Source organism: Phocoena sinus, chromosome 7, assembly GCF_008692025.1.
Source record: "Phocoena sinus isolate mPhoSin1 chromosome 7, mPhoSin1.pri, whole genome shotgun sequence".
Lineage (NCBI taxonomy): Eukaryota > Metazoa > Chordata > Mammalia > Artiodactyla > Phocoenidae > Phocoena > Phocoena sinus.
The window spans coordinates 34,150,136-34,168,514 of record NC_045769.1 but is presented as its reverse complement, the minus strand read 5'-3'; the positions used below and the strand labels follow the sequence as shown (position 1 = coordinate 34,168,514).

General features: G+C 37.5%; 1 protein-coding gene across 6 annotated transcripts in view; it reads right to left on the bottom strand.

Moving 5' to 3' along the window:
- ALS2 (alsin Rho guanine nucleotide exchange factor ALS2) overlaps positions 1-18,379 on the bottom strand; it is an 87,375-nt gene that overhangs the window by 61,465 nt on the left and 7,531 nt on the right. For 5 of the 6 annotated variants that reach the window (XM_032637747.1, XM_032637745.1, XM_032637744.1 and 2 more), the window contains exons 2-4: positions 7,942-8,021; positions 6,554-6,708; positions 2,833-3,770 (exon numbers count right to left, since the gene is read on the bottom strand). In XM_032637747.1, coding sequence (XP_032493638.1) covers positions 2,833-3,770; positions 6,554-6,708; positions 7,942-7,961 — 1,113 coding nt within the window. In that variant the 5' untranslated portion in view covers positions 7,962-8,021. Of the gene's footprint in view, positions 1-295; positions 3,771-6,553; positions 6,709-7,941; positions 8,022-18,379 lie in introns of those variants that run through there. The other variant, XM_032637749.1, reaches the window with a different exon arrangement.

Here is an 18,379-nt window from a genome sequence, read left to right as displayed (position 1 = left end):
CTATTTGCAAATACAAGAATCTAAAACAACAAGAGGTCTCTTCATCTCCAACCTAAAGGTATCCCTTCTTGATCACAGATTTAACACATTAGATGGAAATGAGTACTTAAAATACAGCTCCTTATCAAAAGTACTTCCTTTTGTTTGAGTGGTGTTTTATCATGGTATTTAAAAATAGGTCCCAGCTGCTTTTATAAAATAAACACAGCAGAAGGGAGAGGGGAGGGAAGGTATGGAAAACATCGCCTTCAATATGAGGTAATAGCCCTGGATAGAAGGTTGAAAAAATGCAAGTTTTATTATTGATCACTACTAGGAAAAATTACACAAATACACAAGAAAATACACAAGAAATAATGAGAAAAAATTACATTTTAAGAAGAAAAGGCTTTTCCTAAAATGTTTTATGAACACAAATTTATATATGGCATACACAGGCAGAAAATAAGTTACACCTCTAAACTATCCACCCCCAAACCATGTTCTGAAATGTCTGTCCTTCTACTGTCTCATCAAGAGTTATTTTCCATGACCCAGGGGCAAGGTAAACTGAAAGATTACCTTTGCTCTCACTACCATCGAGCAATGTGGTAGGTTAATCATTAAACATTTGGATCCAAGGTTCTTAGTGTTATTCACAGCTGTATTAGAAAGCCAACTAAAGCTTTCTGATATCTTAGTGAAAAATCAGTTAAAACTTACTCTGAGCTGTCCAGCACCACTGTTTACTAAAAAAGAAAGTCACTAGATATACCTACTTAACACACGAAAAAGCTTTCAGCTCATGAGCATAGGTCACAATGAAAATTTTGTTTCCTATGCTACCCAAAGATCCCAAGGGGTGGAAGGGGGTGTGTGTATATCTTAATTTGTCCTGAATTGCAAACCAAACCAAAAATATTTTTTAACACTGACCTCTGATTTTTCTTAAAGGAAATAATTCCTGTTCCCTGCACAGTGCCTGACATGTAGTAGGCACTCAATACATTCTGTTCAATACTAAATTCAACAAAATGTGAGTCTTTAATTAAAATATCCAACAAAATAAACAAATATACCATATAAAAAAAGATAAATACAAAGCCTATTACTTCCTTGGTGACACAGTTCTCATGATAACTTGTTCAGAAAAACTGGTGTCACTATTTCCACCATCTATTTACAAAAGCTTATAACAGAAGCAGTGATGGTATTTAGGGGTGACTAATTTAGAGAGTTCTTACCATTAGGTGGAGGAAAGTCAAAAAAACTCTACCTTCTATAAACTTTAAACTATTGTTCTAACAGGCTCCTCTACTTAATTATATTTAACAATTCATAAAATAAGTAAATAAATAAAACAAAAACACATGCCCAGCAATTTTGATGGAAGACATAATTTCAGGGGTTCCAATCAACCAACAGCAAAATGCAATAATGAAATATATGCTTCATTGCCAAATACTTTAGTTTATTTCACAAACGTGAGATATTCTTTCAATTACATCTGGCCAGAAGAAGAAAACTTGTCCTAAGCCACATAAATTCCTAATGGTTAGCTGTATGATTGAGACACTATTTACAAAGATGGAATTACACTTAGCTAAACACACACTGCCAAAACTAGCATAGGTAACCAAAACTTTAAATGTTTAACCAAACAGGTCCAAAGGAAAGTGCAATTTCAATGATGATAATCTATTATTCAAATAAACAGTAAATAAACTTTTAACTACAACTTTAATAAATCAGAGAAATGACTTTTGGAAAGTCAAAATCTAACTTTTTTATAAGCATGTACGAGTCCTGTTCAATTATTACTTTCGCTTTGTTTAGATTTTTCTTTCTCCAAACAGCTTCTTAATAAAAACTTTAAAAAAAAAAAAATCAAACATCTACAAGTTTCGGTGAGTAGACTGTGAAATAAAAACTGTTTCTAAAAACACCTCTAAGCCACGTTCCCATTCTGAACCAGTAAACAACAGTGATGAAGAATCCAGAGGCTATGTGGTTTCAAAAACCTGAAAGCAATGCCACAAGGCAGCTCTTTTATGATTAGTTTTTTTTTTTTTTTTTTGAGTCTTAACCACTGGACCACCAAGGAAGTCCCTAGGATTATATGTTTTTGTTTAGATTTGTTTTCTTAGAGTTCTGGAAAAGCAAAAGCAAAAGGCTTCCACTAAGAGTAAAAAAACAAGTATCCTTTAGAACAATTTGTTTTAAGTAGGGAGACACAGCTTACTACATGCCCCTGGTAAATAGCTTTTCTCCACTTACTACAAGTTTTCAAAGTGAAAGTAGTTTAAACCAGATGAAGAGAATATAAAACCCTCCACCCAGTGATGCCCAGTGAGGACCACTGGTATAACTGAAAAGAATTCGAACAGTATGTAATGCCAGTCAGTTTCAAGTCTGCCTATAAGCGAGGGAGGGATCCGCCACACAGCAAACTTCTCTGATAAAGAAGGAAAGGATTTTTCTCAACAGTATCTGAAGAGTGCTACAAATACAGATAAGAGAATTCTTTGTGAATATATAGTCATGTTAGATTAAACACTTCAGGGGCCCACCTTAGCCATGGGGGAAAAAGTACTTGGGGAAAAAAAATGGGATTTTTCTACTTACAAAAGAATCCCAGAATAACATCTTTCAACATCATAAATAAAGGCCAGAATTTGAACATGAAGAGTAATTTTGAATTAATCCAGGGTTTTCCTTATCTAGGCTTGCATGATAAGACAGATTAATAGTCAAACTCAAAAAACAAAAAAATGGTACCAACCCTTAGGTATTTTAAAGTTTCTCAAGAAAACTCATATGGTTCAACTTTATATTATAAAATGTAGCAGGTACCTGAGATGGCACTGGCTTTTCACCATTCTCTGAGTTCTCTCTTACTGAATGATCTGACAGTTTCTGCACGTATTCATTTACTGCCTGAGTGTCAGGGTACGATGGTATACTTCTTGCAGAAGAAATTTCAGGTGTTCCCATGACATCTTGTGGGGAGGAAATGGTCTCAACACTTGTGGTCTGAACATTTCCAACATTCAGTTCGGTAGCAGCAGGCAGCTCATTTTGTACGAAGGTGTTCTCAAACACTTCTCCCTTGCCATCAAGGGTTTCAGTGGAGGGGCTGATGGCAGTGCTGGCCTGGTTTTCTGACTGGGATTCTGACAGTGTCACGCCTAATGGACAGCAATGGCTGTCTGATATAATCACATGGTCTTCTTTGTCAGTCATTGTAATTAACAGCTGGCTGCACTGGTTACATCTTTCTGGCACTGGCTTCAGATCCTGGGAAGGGAGGCACTGCACCAGGGCTAAGCTGTGGAACGCACCACAGGCAACTTGTAGCACTACTCGCCCAGCAAGATGTTCCACCTTTTGTGGCTTTGTCACGGGGAAGGTAGTGGTAATGAGACCCAACTGACAACCGGTACCCCATGCCCAAATCTCCCTGCTTAGGGACAATGCCAGAGTGTGCTCCTCGCCACATGCCAGCTGCAAGACCCTGACCGCTAACAAAGGACTGGTCTCGGAATCAGAAATGCTGACAGGATTTGGTTCCGGAACATACTGCTGGTTAGCTACCGCACACTGGCCAGCAGAGTTCTCCCCCCACATGTACACTACGCCACTTTCTGTCACTGCTCCGTTGTGGAAACTCCCTGTTGCCACAGTAACAACATACTGCCCAACCAGCACCTCTTCTAGAATGGGGCTACTCGGACAAATCTCTGCTGGTTCACTTCTCCAGGGGAGAGTCCCAAAGCTGTAGACCTCACCATCTGAAGGTTTGAAAAAAAAAAAAAAGGGAGGGTGTTAGTGAATTCAATAGAAATTTTATCAGCTAACTTTTAGTCCCCTCTAGGTTTAACAAAATAGAATTTTTTTTTCTTTTTTTAATTTTCAAAAGCACAGTTGTAGAAATTTGGTTGAAGCAGATAGCATTCCACACTTAGGAATCTTTTAACAAATAACATCTTTTAACATTCTGAAATATAGTGACAATTTCTACAAATTAAATGAAGGGTATTGCTCCTCTCCTTCAGCCTTATCCTACAAACTCCTAGCATCGATCCGTTACTAATGGCTATCATTGCAGGCTATTACAGAAGCAGATTCCAAGAGTTCAAAGACAAAATAATGACCATGACATGATCAGATAAAATAAGCAGAAGATAAAACAGACACATTTGCTAATATCTACAACATTCACTACTACTGAATTAAGTCAGAGCAGCAAAAAATTATGCAATGACATAAAAATATTAGAGATTCACTTTGGCCAAAACTATGAAATTAGCTTTATACCTCCAGCTTGGACTGAGGGCACCAATGTTAACATGACGTTGTGTACCATACTATGTATAATTTTTAAATGTTATTTATAATATATATTGTGTACGAGATAGCCTTCCTGAGGTGTCATTTGTTTAAAAAGCAAATCACAACAAAACAAAAAAAACAAATGAAGCCATGACTGGCTAGCTTTAGAATTAAAAGGGAAGGCACCAGTGAGTTGGGTACATGAATGATGATAACCTATTTGTGTTCACGTGTGCTACCAAGTCATAGTTTTACTGCAGGTATTGGGGAAATTTGGGGGTATGGGCAAATGATTTATGCTAGCTAAAAAACTCAAATGGAACAAAGACTTGGCCATGGGTTTTGAAAAATATTAAACAAAGCCCACCATCCTTTCTTTCCTATGTGACCAGAGGGTCACCCTTTTTTTTTTTAATTAATGAAAATAGGTACTATTTTTCCTCCAGCAGCAATTGAGCTGCTGATGAAAAAAAGGCATACTTTATCTTTGGCCTATTACACATGGCAGATACATTTATACACTCAAACTCACTACAACATCTATGTAAGGAAAAACACAATAGTGGCTAGAGGAAGATCAGTTTTTATTAGGGAATTTCTAATTTGGATAGAGTAGTGAGAAAATAAGCTCACTGGTTAAGATCTTTTAAACTTTTCTTCCCAAGTGACATAACACACTTGCAACAGTTCACCAACACTTTCAATTGGTATTATATTCCATTAGAATAACAGTCTCTCCAGAGCAAATTGCAGAGAAGTGAATATTTAGACATCATTTTTTTAACCTGGAATACCTCAAAAATAGTGAGTCAATGAGGTGTCCTCATTGAATTATGAGCTAATGGTTAAACTGAATAGAGACAAAGCTTGAAAATTTCTAGTATTCAATCAGTACCATTTCCTCACTTAGAAAAGAAAGTACCAGAGATCTTTGTGCCATTTCAAGCTACACATTTGTGTGAGCCGAGATTTTTTGTTACTTTGACACTTAAACCAGAACATTGCTTAAACATGAACATAGGTTATTTACATTTTTTTTTTAAGTTTTCCCTCAGTCTTCCCAGGCTTTTAGGTTTGATTCTATATGTTTAAAGATATGCTCATGAAGGATTCCTAAATATCTTACTGAGGGGCTAATAAAACGACAGTAACAGAATTCTATTTATATATGTTTGAGAACTATAGATTTGGAAGCCCACAGGTACTGGATATAGTTCACATTTGAAAAATAAGGCTTCCTCCAAATTCTGGCCTAATACAATAATAATAATAGTATTATGTATTATTATAATAAAAGTGACATAATAATAAAGAAATTAGAAAGAAATCCATGTTTGCCCCAAAAAACCACCATGGTCAGATTTAAGCTTTGTTTCCTAGAATCTGTCTTCCCTTAGTTCCTACAAGGAAAATACCAAAGCATTGTTAAATACTTAATACTTACAGAGTAGAAATTTATAAATTAGTGAAGCTGATGGCAGTCCTGACCCAAATCAAATTTGCCATGACTTAGTAGGTAAAGTGCCATCAAAATTAAAGGCAGCTCTCTATAAATTACAGCCTATGTTTCTGATATAGATTTGTAGATTTTATTATATGTTCTTATGAGCTGCTATTTATGCCTGAGAAAAACGGTACTGAGACAGTACAGCCAAGAGATTTAAAAAGCAAATTTTGAAATTAGACTCTCTGGGTTCCCATCCTAACTCTGACCCTTTAAGTAGTCGTGTGTACTTGGGAAAACAATTTAACCTCCCTGACCTTCAGCTTCCTCATCTGTGAAGTGGGGATAATAACAGCAGCTACCGCATAAGGTGGTTGTGAGGACTCAGTGAGATAATGCATACAAAGTGCTTAGTGCGGTGCCTGGCACATATAATTGTTTAATAAACATTAGCTATTATTAGCATTATTATTCTGATACATTTAATGAACAAAGGTATAGTAAAAGGGTCTCTGAATATGTAATCTTTTAAAAAATCTCATTTTTCATGTACTTATCACTACTAAAATTTTTAGACTGTAATTCTCCCTTTTATTCTAGTTATGGTACATCTTAAATATAAGAACTCATCTGATTTCTGATGAAGGGAGTAAGAACATATTTTGAAAACAAAAAAAGCATAAGTTCCAGCAAAGTTCACTCAGAATCCCTCGTATCCAGTAACTCTCAGCGGCTCCTATATGCTCCGACACTGGTCAGAGTCTCAGTTAGTGTTGGCTAAGCCGTTCTTTTCAATACCTTCAGTCAGAAGAACTCCATGTTTCACTCCAAGGGCCGCATGAAGAACAGTCTTTCCTCCCCAGCCTGGCAATCTCTCTGGTGTTACAGAACGGGAGCCTGCCTGCCACACATGGACCAGGCCTCTTTCTTTGGATCCTTCAGCTTCCGTTGAGCTACAAATATCAAGAAAAATAGCTTAAAAATAGCTTGTTCCTCCAGGTCATAACTGTATCTTTTGTCCTTCATACTGTCATGAGATTTATACCTTTTACCAGTACATGGGTGACTGAGTCAGACAGTTCGGCACCTATTTTATGGCATGGTTATGACACAGGAGCAGAAGTAAAATTACTATTTATATAAATGATTTGAGGATAAACCCACAAATTACTTGTCTCTATCTAAGAAGCAAACAAAACCTGGGCTATTTTTTGAAGTTTTCTGATTTAAAATTTCAAGATTCTTACTTCTCAGTACATTAACTCCTTGTTTAGATGTTAAAGTTATAACATGTCCCAAGTTGGAGTCTTATTTTAAATTTTTAGTTTTTAATTTGGTATTTAAAGAAAAAGTATTTGATGAGAAAGACAGAAGGAATAGGGATCCACATTTCCCTTTATACCAAGTTTAAGCTCTAGAATTCTTATTTAAATTTTTAAGAACTAAATTTATAACAGGTACCAGGAAAATCCTTCATGCTTTACTCATGTTCTAGCCAAAGAATTCTATCCATCTGATAATCCTAGTTCAAAGAACATAAAACACACAGCTGTGTAACAATGACTGCCTCCCTTTCCAAGAAAAGGCCACATTAACATATTCTGGGTTTCCCTTTATATAATATTTTCCTTTGTGTCGCCATTAATGGGGCATTTATTTTCATATTCTTTTTTCTAGAACAGTGATGCCAATATTTTAATGAGGCACAGAAACTTTTTTTGGTTTTATTTTATAATACCTAGGATCTTCTCTACTTTTGTTAAATAATATTCCTCTGAACTGTAATTAGGCATAACCATGTTTTTATGAAAGGAAAGCCACAAACCTAACCCTCCTTTCAAAATATCATTCATGGCGCCGAGTTCTCTAAGGATAGAATTACAATTAATAAGGCTACTTTTGAAAACTTGAAATTATGCGTGACAAAAAAAAATGGCCTCAAAAGCTTTAAAATGGTGAAGACATTTTGCGCCTTTTATAAGCATAAGAAAGGAACTAGCAACAAAGTGTACCACTAACAAGCTTTCTTGCAATTATGTTTCTCTCTTTACCAGTCAACACAAATGTCACTATTCCTACTTAATAGCCATCAACAAGAAAATTAAACTGAAGAGAAGCTACACATAAGTGGAACTGTCTGTTGTGTTTTCCTAGAAGGGTAGGGGAAAAGGAAAAAATGGTTTTACCTTTTCTTCTTTGAGTCCATCGGTCAGTGGGAGCACTCCATCACCAAATCATTCCCTCCTTGCAAAAGGTATATAAAACCCTAAACGGCAAAACACAGGTAAGCACAAAGAGCAGTGAAAGAGCAGTTTGCTATTTTATCTGTCAGATTTTTAAAAAAGAAGAAAAAAGGCAGCTCTCCAACAAGTGCACATTCACTGGGCAATAAATATACAGCAAAACTATTTAAACTATTTCATATCCTGCCTGCCAAAGTCAAATCTCTAGACTGAGCCTGCCCACTGAGCTTATAAAAATGCCTGTTGATCGTCAAATGTAATGTCAAAGTGAGAAAAGACTACCCACAACCTAGCTGTACTTTGTCAGGCAACAGATTTTTTTCATTTGTTTTTTATTATAAATAAGTTCAATCTGAAAACTCAATGTGTTAAGTATTCATTACACACAAATTAAGGCTACTTTTTAAATGCTGCTGGGACACATGAACACTTAAATACCAATTAAGTAAACAAGAATTTCTTGGGGCTTCCCTGGTGGCGTAGTGGTTAAGAATCTGCCTGCCAGTGCAAGGGGACACGGGTTCAAGCCCTGGTCCCGGAAGATCCCCCATGCCACAGAGCAACTAAGCCCATGCACCACAACTACTGAGCCTGTGCTCTAGAGCCCACGAGCCACAACTATTGAAGCCCACGTGCCTAGAGCCTGTGCTCCGCAACAAGAGATGCCACCATAACGGAAAGCCTGTGCACTGCAATGAAGAGGAATCCCCTCTCACCGCAACTAGAGAAAGCCCGCGTGCAGCAGCGAAGATCCAACGCAGCCAAAAATAAATAAATAAAATAAATTAAAATTAAAAAAAAGAATTTCTGCAATCTCTCCAGTAATGTATCAGATTCAAACAGTTTTAATTCCATTTTCCAGTAATGCACACACACAGAATTCCATCATTAAAACAAAGTTTTCCATGTATTGGAACTAGCAATGTTTCCCCCAAATCAACCTCAATTCAAAACCATAATCCAAAGGGCTGGAAGAAAGAAGTTCGAATTTAAAATATCTGTTTTTTAAATCTACCATTTAATAAAAAAGAGCTATATGAAAATAACAGTACAAATATCATGACCTATCATTTCAGAAACTCAATGTTTAATAAAGTAAGAGCTAGAAATACTGACAGGCAGACAGAAACGCTCAATGCATTTCAACTAAGAAATTCACATTTTTAAGGGCACCAAAACTCATGAAAATAAGAGCAACGGGGTTTTAGATGTGTGAATGATAAAAATACTGGGGCCAAATTCATTATTTTTCTGCAAAAGGGTATGGCATCGTCACTGTGCTTTGAAAAGAGCCCACACCGGCAAGAGTGATGTAAGACCATCTGTTTACTCCAGGTTGCCTGTGAATTCTTACAGTTTCCCATCTGTATATCTGGAGGAAATTACTCTCTACCTAATGCTTATTTTAGAAAGATTTTGACTCATTCAAAGTTGGATGAAGGGTACATGTAAATGAAAGATATATCTGAACAGATTTAATAAATGCTATTCATTTAATAAATATGGATACTAAGTGGTACTATGCTTTGTGTGTGATAGTAATAAACTTTTAGTTAAATGTACAGTTCACAGCATACAGAAAAGTTCTGAGGCCAGGTCTAATCTATGCTCATCTATGAGAGATCAGGGAGTAACTGGTCCCTTGATAAAAGTTAAACAATGCCCGGGGGGAAACCAGAGAACTGCTCTGGGAGGGTGTGGGAGTGCACAAGCACACTTCATGCAACTGATTCACTGTTCGTAAACCAAATTGTGTCCTACTGCCTGTCAATCAAAACTGTTGAGAATTGGTAAAATGAATAAAGTAGCTGACCTTTCTTCTCTTTTGGTGTCATATTCTTGAATACAGTGTTTTCTTAAAGTGGATTACTCCTTATGCCACATGATGTCTAACCAACATTCATTTTTTCAAATCCAAATGGAATTAAAACTCTACAAACTGTCTTGCAACTTTGTTACTTACTGTATACTGTAGGAAGGATAATGATTCCCAAGATACCCATGTCCTAATGCCCAGAACCTGTGAATATGTTAGGCTACATGGCAAAGGGGAAGTAAAGCTGCTAATCAGCTTGTTTTAAGTTGGGGAGATTATCCTAGTTATCCAGATGGACTCAGCATAATCACAGAGTCCTTAAAAGTGGAAGAGACAACAAGCCTCTTAGATAGCCACATCCACCACAGGGCAGACAGCAGAAGCAAGAAGAACTACAACCCTGCAGCCTGTGGAACAAAAACCACATTCACAGAAAGACAGACAAGATGAAAAGGCAGAGGGCTATGTACCAGATGAAGGAAAAAGATAAAACCCCAGAAAAACAACTAAATGAAGTGGAGATAGGCAACCTTCCAGAAAAAGAATTCAGAATAATGATGGTGAAGGTGATCCAGGACCCCGGAAAAAGAATGGAGGCAAAGATCAAGAAGATGCAAGAAGGGGGCTTCTCTGGTGGCGCAGTGGTTGAGAGTCCGCCTACTGATGCAGGGGACGCAGGATCGTGCCCCGGTCCAGGAAGATCCCACATGCCGCGGAGCAACTAGGCCCGTGAGCCATGGCTGCTGAGCCTGCGTGTCCGGAGCCTGTGCTCCGCAATGAGAGAGGCCACAAAAGTGAGAGGCCCGCATACAGAAAAAAAAAAAAAAAAAGAAGATGCAAGAAATGTTTAACAAAGACCTAGAAGAATTAAAGAACAAACATAGATGAACAATACAATAATTGAAATGAAAACTATGCTAGAAGGATTCAATAGCAGAGTAACTGAGGCAGAAGAACGGATAAGTGACCTGGAAGACAGAATGGTGGAATTCACTGCTGCGGAACAGAATAAAGAAAAAACAATGAAAAGTAATGAAGACAACCTAAGAGACCTCTGGGACAACATTAAACGCAACAACATTTGCATTATAGGGGTCGCAGAAGGACAAGAGAGAAAGAAAGGACCAGAGAAAATATCTGAAGAGATTATAGTCAAAAACTTCCCTAACATGGGAAAGGAAATAGCCATCCAAGTCCAGGAAGCACAGAAAGTCCCACACAGGATAAACCCAGGAGAAACACACTGAGACACATAGTAATCAAACTGACAAAAATTAAAGACAAAGAAAAATTATTGAAAGCAGCCAGGGAAAAACAACAAATAACATGCAAGGGAACTCCTATAAGGTTCACAGCTGATTTCACAGCAGAAACTCTACAAGCTAGAAGGAAGTGGCATGATACACTTAAAGTGATGAAAGGGAAGAAACTACTACCAAGATTACTCTACCCAGCAAGGATCTCATTCAGATTCAATGGAGAAATCAAAAGCTTTACAGACAAGCAAAAGTTAAGAGAATTCAGCACCACCAAACTAGCTCTACAACAATGCTAAAGGAACTTCTCTAAGTGACAAACACAAGAGAAGAAAAGGATCTACAAAAAAAACCCAGGGCAATTAAGAAAATGGTTATAGGAACATACATATCGATAATTACCTTAAATGTGAATGGATTAAATGCTCCAACCAAAAGACACAGGCTTGCTGAATGGATACAAAAACAAGACCCATATATATGCTGTCTAGAAGAGACCCACTTCACACCTAGGGACACATTCAGACTGAAAGTGAGGGGATGGAAGAAGATATTCCATGCAAATGCAAATCAAAAGAGAGCTGGAGGGCTTCCCTGGTGGCGCAGTGGTTGAGAGTCCGCCTGCCGATGCAGGGGACACGGGTTCGTGCCCGGGTCCAGGAAGATCCCACTTGCCGCGGAGCGGCTTCGCCCGTGAGCCATGGCCGCTAAGCCTGCGAGTCTGGAGCCTGTGCTCCGCAACGGGAGAGGCCACAACAGTGAGAGGCCCGCGTACCCAAAAAAAAAAAAAAAATAAAAAAAAAAAAAAAAAAAGAGAGCTGGAGTAGCAATACTCATATCAGATAACATGGACTTTAAAATAAAGAATGTTACAAGACAAGGAAGGACACTACATAATGATCAAGGGATCAATCCAAGAAGAAAATATAACAATTATAAATATATATGCACCCAACATAGGAGCACCTCAATACATAAGGCAACTGCTAACAGCTATAAAAGAGGAACTGGACATTAACACAATAATAATGGGGACTTTAACACCTCACTTACACCAATGGACAGATCATCCAAACAGAAAATTAATAAGGAAACACAAGCTTTAAATGACACAACAGACCAGATAGATTTAATTGATATTTATAGGACATTCCATCCAAAAACAGCAGATTACACTTTATTCTCAAGTGCGCACGGAATATTCTCCAGGATAGATCACAACTTGGGTCACAAATCAAGCCTCAGTAAATTTAAGGAAACTGAAATCATAGCAAGCATCTTTTCTGACCACAGTGCTATGAGATTAGAAATAAATTACAGAAAAAAAAAGTAAAAAACACAAACACATGGAGGGTAAACAATACGTTACTAAATAACCAAGAGGTCACTGAAGAAATCAAAGAGGAAATCAGAACATACCTAGAGACAAATGACAATGAAAACACGATGATCCAAAACCTATGGGATGCAGCAAAAGCAGTTCTAAGAGGGAAGTTTACAGCTATACAAGCCTACTTCAAGAAACAGGAAAAATCTCAAATAAACAATCTAACCTTACACCTGAAGGAACCAGAGAAAGAAGAACAAACAAAACCCAAAGTTAGCAGAAGGAAAGAAATCATAAAGATCAGAGCAGAAATAAATGAAATAAAAACAAAGAAAACAGTAGCAAAGATCAATAAAACTAAAAGCTGGTTCTTTGAGAAGATAAACAAAATTGATAAACCACTGGCCAGACTCATCAAGAAAAAGAGGGAGAGGACTCAAATCAATAAAATTAGAAATGAAAAAAGAGAAGTTACAACAGACACCGTAGAAATACAAAGCATTCTAAGAGACTACTACAAGCAACTCTATGCCAATAAAATGGACAACCTGGAAGAAACAGACAAATTCTTAGAAAGGTATAACCTTCCAAGACTGAACCAGGAAGAAATAGAAAATATGAACAGACCAATCACAAGTAACGAAATTGAAACTGTGATTAAAAATCTTCCAACAAACAGAAGTCCAGGACCAGATGGCTTCACAGGTGAATTCTATCAAACATTTAAAGAAGAGCTAATACCCGTCCTTCTCAAACTTCTCCAAAAAATTGCGGAGGAAGGAACACTCCCAAACTCATTGTATGAGGCCACCATCACCCCGATACCAAAACCAGACAAAGATACTACAAAAAAAAGAAAATTACAGACCAATATCACTGATGAATATAGATGCAAAAATCCTCAACAAAATACTAGCAAACAGAATCCAACAACACGTTAAAAGGATCATACACCACGATCAAGTGGGATTTATCCCAGGGATGCAAGAATTCTTCAATACATGCAAAGAAATCAATGTGATACACCATATTAACAAACTCAAGAAGAAAAACCATATGATCATTTCAATAGATGCAAAAAAGCTTTTGACAAAATTCAACACCCATTTATGAAAAAAACTCTCCAGAAAGTGGGCATAGAGGGAACCTACCTCAACATAATAGAGGCCATATATGACAAACCCACAGCAAACATCATTCTCAATGGTGAAAAACTGAGAGCATTTCCCCTAAGATCAGGAACAAGCCAAGGATGTCCACTCTCGCCAATATTATTCAACATAGTTTTGGAAGTCCTAGCCACGGCAATCAGAGAAGAAAAAGAAATAAAAGGATACAAATTGGAAAAGAAGAAGTAAAACTGTCACTGTTTGCAGATGACATGATACTATACATAGAGAATACTAAAAATGCCACCAGAAAACTACTAGAGCTAATCAATGAATTCAGTAAAGCTGCAGGATACAAAATTAATGCACAGAAATCTCGTGCATTCCTATACACTAATGATGAAAAATCTGAAGGAGAAATTAAGGAAACACTGCCATTTACCACTGCAACAAAAAGAATAAAATACCTAGGACTAAACCTACCTAGGGAGACAAAAGATCTGTATGCAGAAAACTATAAGACATTAATGAAAGAAATTAAAGATGATACCAACAGATGGAGAGATATACCATGTTCTTGGATTGGAAGAATCAATATTGTGAAAATGACTATACTGCCCAAAGCAATCTACAGATTCAATGCAATCACTATCAAATTACCAATGGCAGTTTCTACGGAACTAGAACAAATCATCTCAAAATCTGTATGGAGACACAAAAGACCCCGAATAGCCAAAGCAGTCTTGAGGGAAAAAAACGGAGCTGGAGGAATCAGACTCCCTGACTTCAGACTATACTACAAAGCTACAATAATCTAGACAATATGGTGCTGGCACAAAAACAGAAACATAGATCAATGGAACAAGACAGAAAGCCCAGAGATAAACCCACGCACCTATGGTCAACTAATCTATGACAAAGGAGGCAAGGATATACAATGGAGAAAAGACAGTCTCTTCAATAAGTGGTGCTGGGAAAATTGGACAGCTACATATAAAAGAATGAAATTAGAACACTCCCTAACACCATACACAAAACTAAACTCAAAATGGATTCGAGACCTAAGTGTAAGAACAGACACTATAAAACTCTTAGAGGAAAACATAGGAAGAACAGTCTTTGACATAAATCACAGCAAGATCTTTTTTGATGCACCTCCTAGAATAATGGAAATAAAAACAAAAATAAGCAAATGGGACCTAATGAAACTTAAAAGCTTTTGTACAGCAAAGGAAACTACAAAGAAGATGAAAAGACAACCCTCAGTATGGGAGAAAATATTTGCAAATGAATCAACAGACAGAGGATTAATCTCCAAAATATATACACAGCTCATGCAGCTCAATATTAAAAAAACAAACTACCCAATCCAAAAATGGGCAGAAGACCTAAATAGCCATTTCTCTAAAGAAGACATACAGATGGCCAAGAAGCACATGAAAAGCTGCTCAACATCACTAATTATTAGAGAAATGCAAATCAAAACTACAATGAGGTATCACCTCACACCAGTTAGAATGGGCATCATCAGAAAATCTACAAACAACAAATGCTGGAGAGGGTGTGGAGAAAACGGAACCTTCTTGCAATGTTGGTGGGAATGTAAATTGATACAGCCACTATGGAGAACAGTATGGAGATTCCCTACAAAACTAAAAATAGAATTACCAGATGATCCAGCAATCCCACTACTGGGCATATACCCAGAGAAAACCATAATTCAAAAAGACACATGCACCCCAATGTTCATCACAGCACTATTTACAATAGCAGGTCATGGAAGCAACCTAAATGCCCATCCACAGATGAATGGATAAAGAAGATGTGGTACATATATACAATGGAATATTACTCAGCCATAAAAAGGAACGAAATTGGGTCATTTGTTGAGACGTGGATGGATCTAGAGACTGTCATACAGAGTGAAGTTAAGTCAGAAAGATAAAAACAAATATTGTATATTAATGCACATATGTGGAACCTAGAAAAATGGTACAGATGAACTGGTTTGCAGGGCAGAAATAGAGACACAGATGTAGAGAAACAAACGTATGGACATCAAGACGTGAAGTGTCGGGGGTGGTGGTGGTGGTGGTGTGATGAATTGGGAGATTGGGACTGACATGTATACACTGCTGTGTATAAAACTGATGACTAATAAGAACCTGCTGTATAAAATAAAGAAATAAATAAAGTGGAAGAGAGAGGCAGAGGAGAGCTTGAGAAAGAGAGGTGATGATAACAAGCCGTGTCAGAGAGCTGCTAAATTGCTGGCTTTGAAGATGGGAGGCGGCAGCCATAAGCCAAAGAATGTAGGTGGCCTCTAGAAGCTGGAAGAGGCAAGGAAACAAATTCTCTCCTAGAGCCTCCAGAAAATAACACAGCCCTGCTGACATCTTGATTTTAACCCAGCGAGACTTGTGTCCGATTTTTAACCTAAAGAACTCCAAGATAATAAATGTGTGTTATTTTAGGCACTGAGTTTACAGCAATGCTACAAGCAGCAACAGAAAGCTAGTACACTATTTCACACACATCTTTCTTTATCGATATTTATAGATCGAATTTTGTTTTAATGGTGTTTAATATACTTGACTTCTCCTAAGAAGACACGTGTGCCTGAAATTCAGATACAGCAATGAGAAAAAAAGGAAATGACTGGTAAGGAAGCATAACTAAAAAGGAATATTGCACCTAAATGTGGGAAGCTTATATTATAAAGTTTTACCTCACATACTTAAAATATGCAGCATTTACTGAATCCAGTTAATCTAACATTCTTCCTCAATTATGTATCCAAAGAGAAAAACTACACCAAAAAATTTGTTTTCCTAGTATTTTTATAATCCCCTCTCTGAGAAATCTATAAGACTTGCCTCAACCATTCAAAAAGCATTTAAACTTGCTTATGTTCTTCCACTGCTAACAGTTTTAACTGTTATAAAATTGCCTAATCATGGGGCTTCTTCTGGGGATATTTCTCCCCAGATGAGCTTTGGGGGTCAGGATCCCTGTACTCTGCTTCTTTTCTTCTGTTATAGTAACTTTCCCTCATAGCCTTTATTATATTAACTAGCTCTGATACAGAAGCTGTGTGATATTTTACAGAGTCAGAAAAATGTGGGGTCCTCTTGTACCTCACATGGCCTTTCCAGAGATCAATGGCATCTGTAAAAGGAGCAAACTAGACTGTAGCATCCTCTCCAACTGTTAAGTACTACGAGCCACAGAACAAAGATGCATTCATTTTAAAGTATACCACTCTACACTTCAAATTATCTCCTTCACAGTGGAATGTAAAGTAATTAAACTCTCAGATGACCCGTTAAAACAAAAAGCTTGGTTCTTAATGAGTTGATTCCACTTTTAGATCCCAGTGGATACACACCCTCCTGCTACATTTAACAGAGAAATAAGCTATCCTGTACATGCAGAGAATATGGTTTTAATTCCATGATCTGGGAGTGCCCTAAAAAAAAAATCTGGTCTAGATGTTCTAGGTTATTGCTAGAAAGAAAAGCTACTACTTATGGGTCCATGGATACCGTAACCAGAAATCTAAACTCCAAAAAACTCTGAAAACTAAAAAGTTTTTTCATTTAAGTCTTTGGTGGCAAAATCTAATCTGACCTGAACTCATCCAAGAGCAAAACCAACATGAACTAATGTGATGCTATTTAGTTTTTACCCCTTTAGCGTACATCTTCATTTGTCACAGAAATATTAATATGATTGTAGGGTGGTACCAAAGGTCCCACGAGAAGTGTTATATAATATATGGTTTATGCACCTTATTCTAAAGATCAGAAAAACTCCAAATTCCAAAACATGCCTTGCCCCAAGGGTTTCAAGTAAGGGACTGGGAACTGTATTCTAAAACAAATATCATTTTCGGTAGGGGTCCTCAACTTTTTAATGGCAATGATTTACATCACTTGTTTTAAAAGTTTTAAGTCCATTTTATAGTGAACATACTCACACAGAGTGCCCAAATGAATTCTGTAAGAAATATCCTCCCTGCAAATACTCACTTGGCTCATCTTAGTGGAGGAAGGAAGCCTGGGCTCTTTAATTTCATACAAGACTACCAATTTGGTGGAAAGATGTAAATAATGAGAGAGGTGCTGTGTCCTAGAACAACTAGGACTTAGTGATGTATTAGACATAAGTGGGGGATAAAGGAGAAGGAGGTATCAAAAATGACCTCTAATTTCTCCCTTGAACAACTGTGTAGTGGTACCATTTACTGAAATGAGGAAGAGTGAGAGGGTAGGATTCTGAAGTGGAAGGTAAGATTCTCGTAAGACAAGATTTTTTTATAAGTTCAAGATGCCTGTGAGAAATCCAAGAATACATGTCAAGTGAGCAGCTGAATATGTGAGCATGGAGTTCAGAAAAAAGGTCTCAACTATTGATATAAACTTGGGAAGGCATATGGATAATATCTGAAATCAAGGCAATTGACAGTATCACTGGAGTGTGTGTTAAGAGAAAAGGAAGGCACAGAATCAAGCTGTTAAGTTACTTGGATAGGATGAGCAACAAGCAAAGACTGAGGTGAGAAGTGGCCTGAGAGGTAGAACAAACAAGAGTCTGATGTGGGCACACGAAGCAAAGCAGAGAGTGTTTCCAGCAGGAATGACGGGTCAACACGGCTGGGCTCTCAGCTGGGGACTGAAAAACAGATTGCAGCAGGCTGACTATAAATGGCAGGTGAGGACATGAAAATAAAGTTGGTGTAAATGATGCTTTTAAAAAATATTGAAATGGGGCTTCCCTGGTGGCGCAGTAGTTGGGAGTCCGCCTGCCGATGCAGGGGACACGGGTTCATGCCCCGGTCCGGGAAGATCCCACGTGTCGCGGAGCGGCTGGG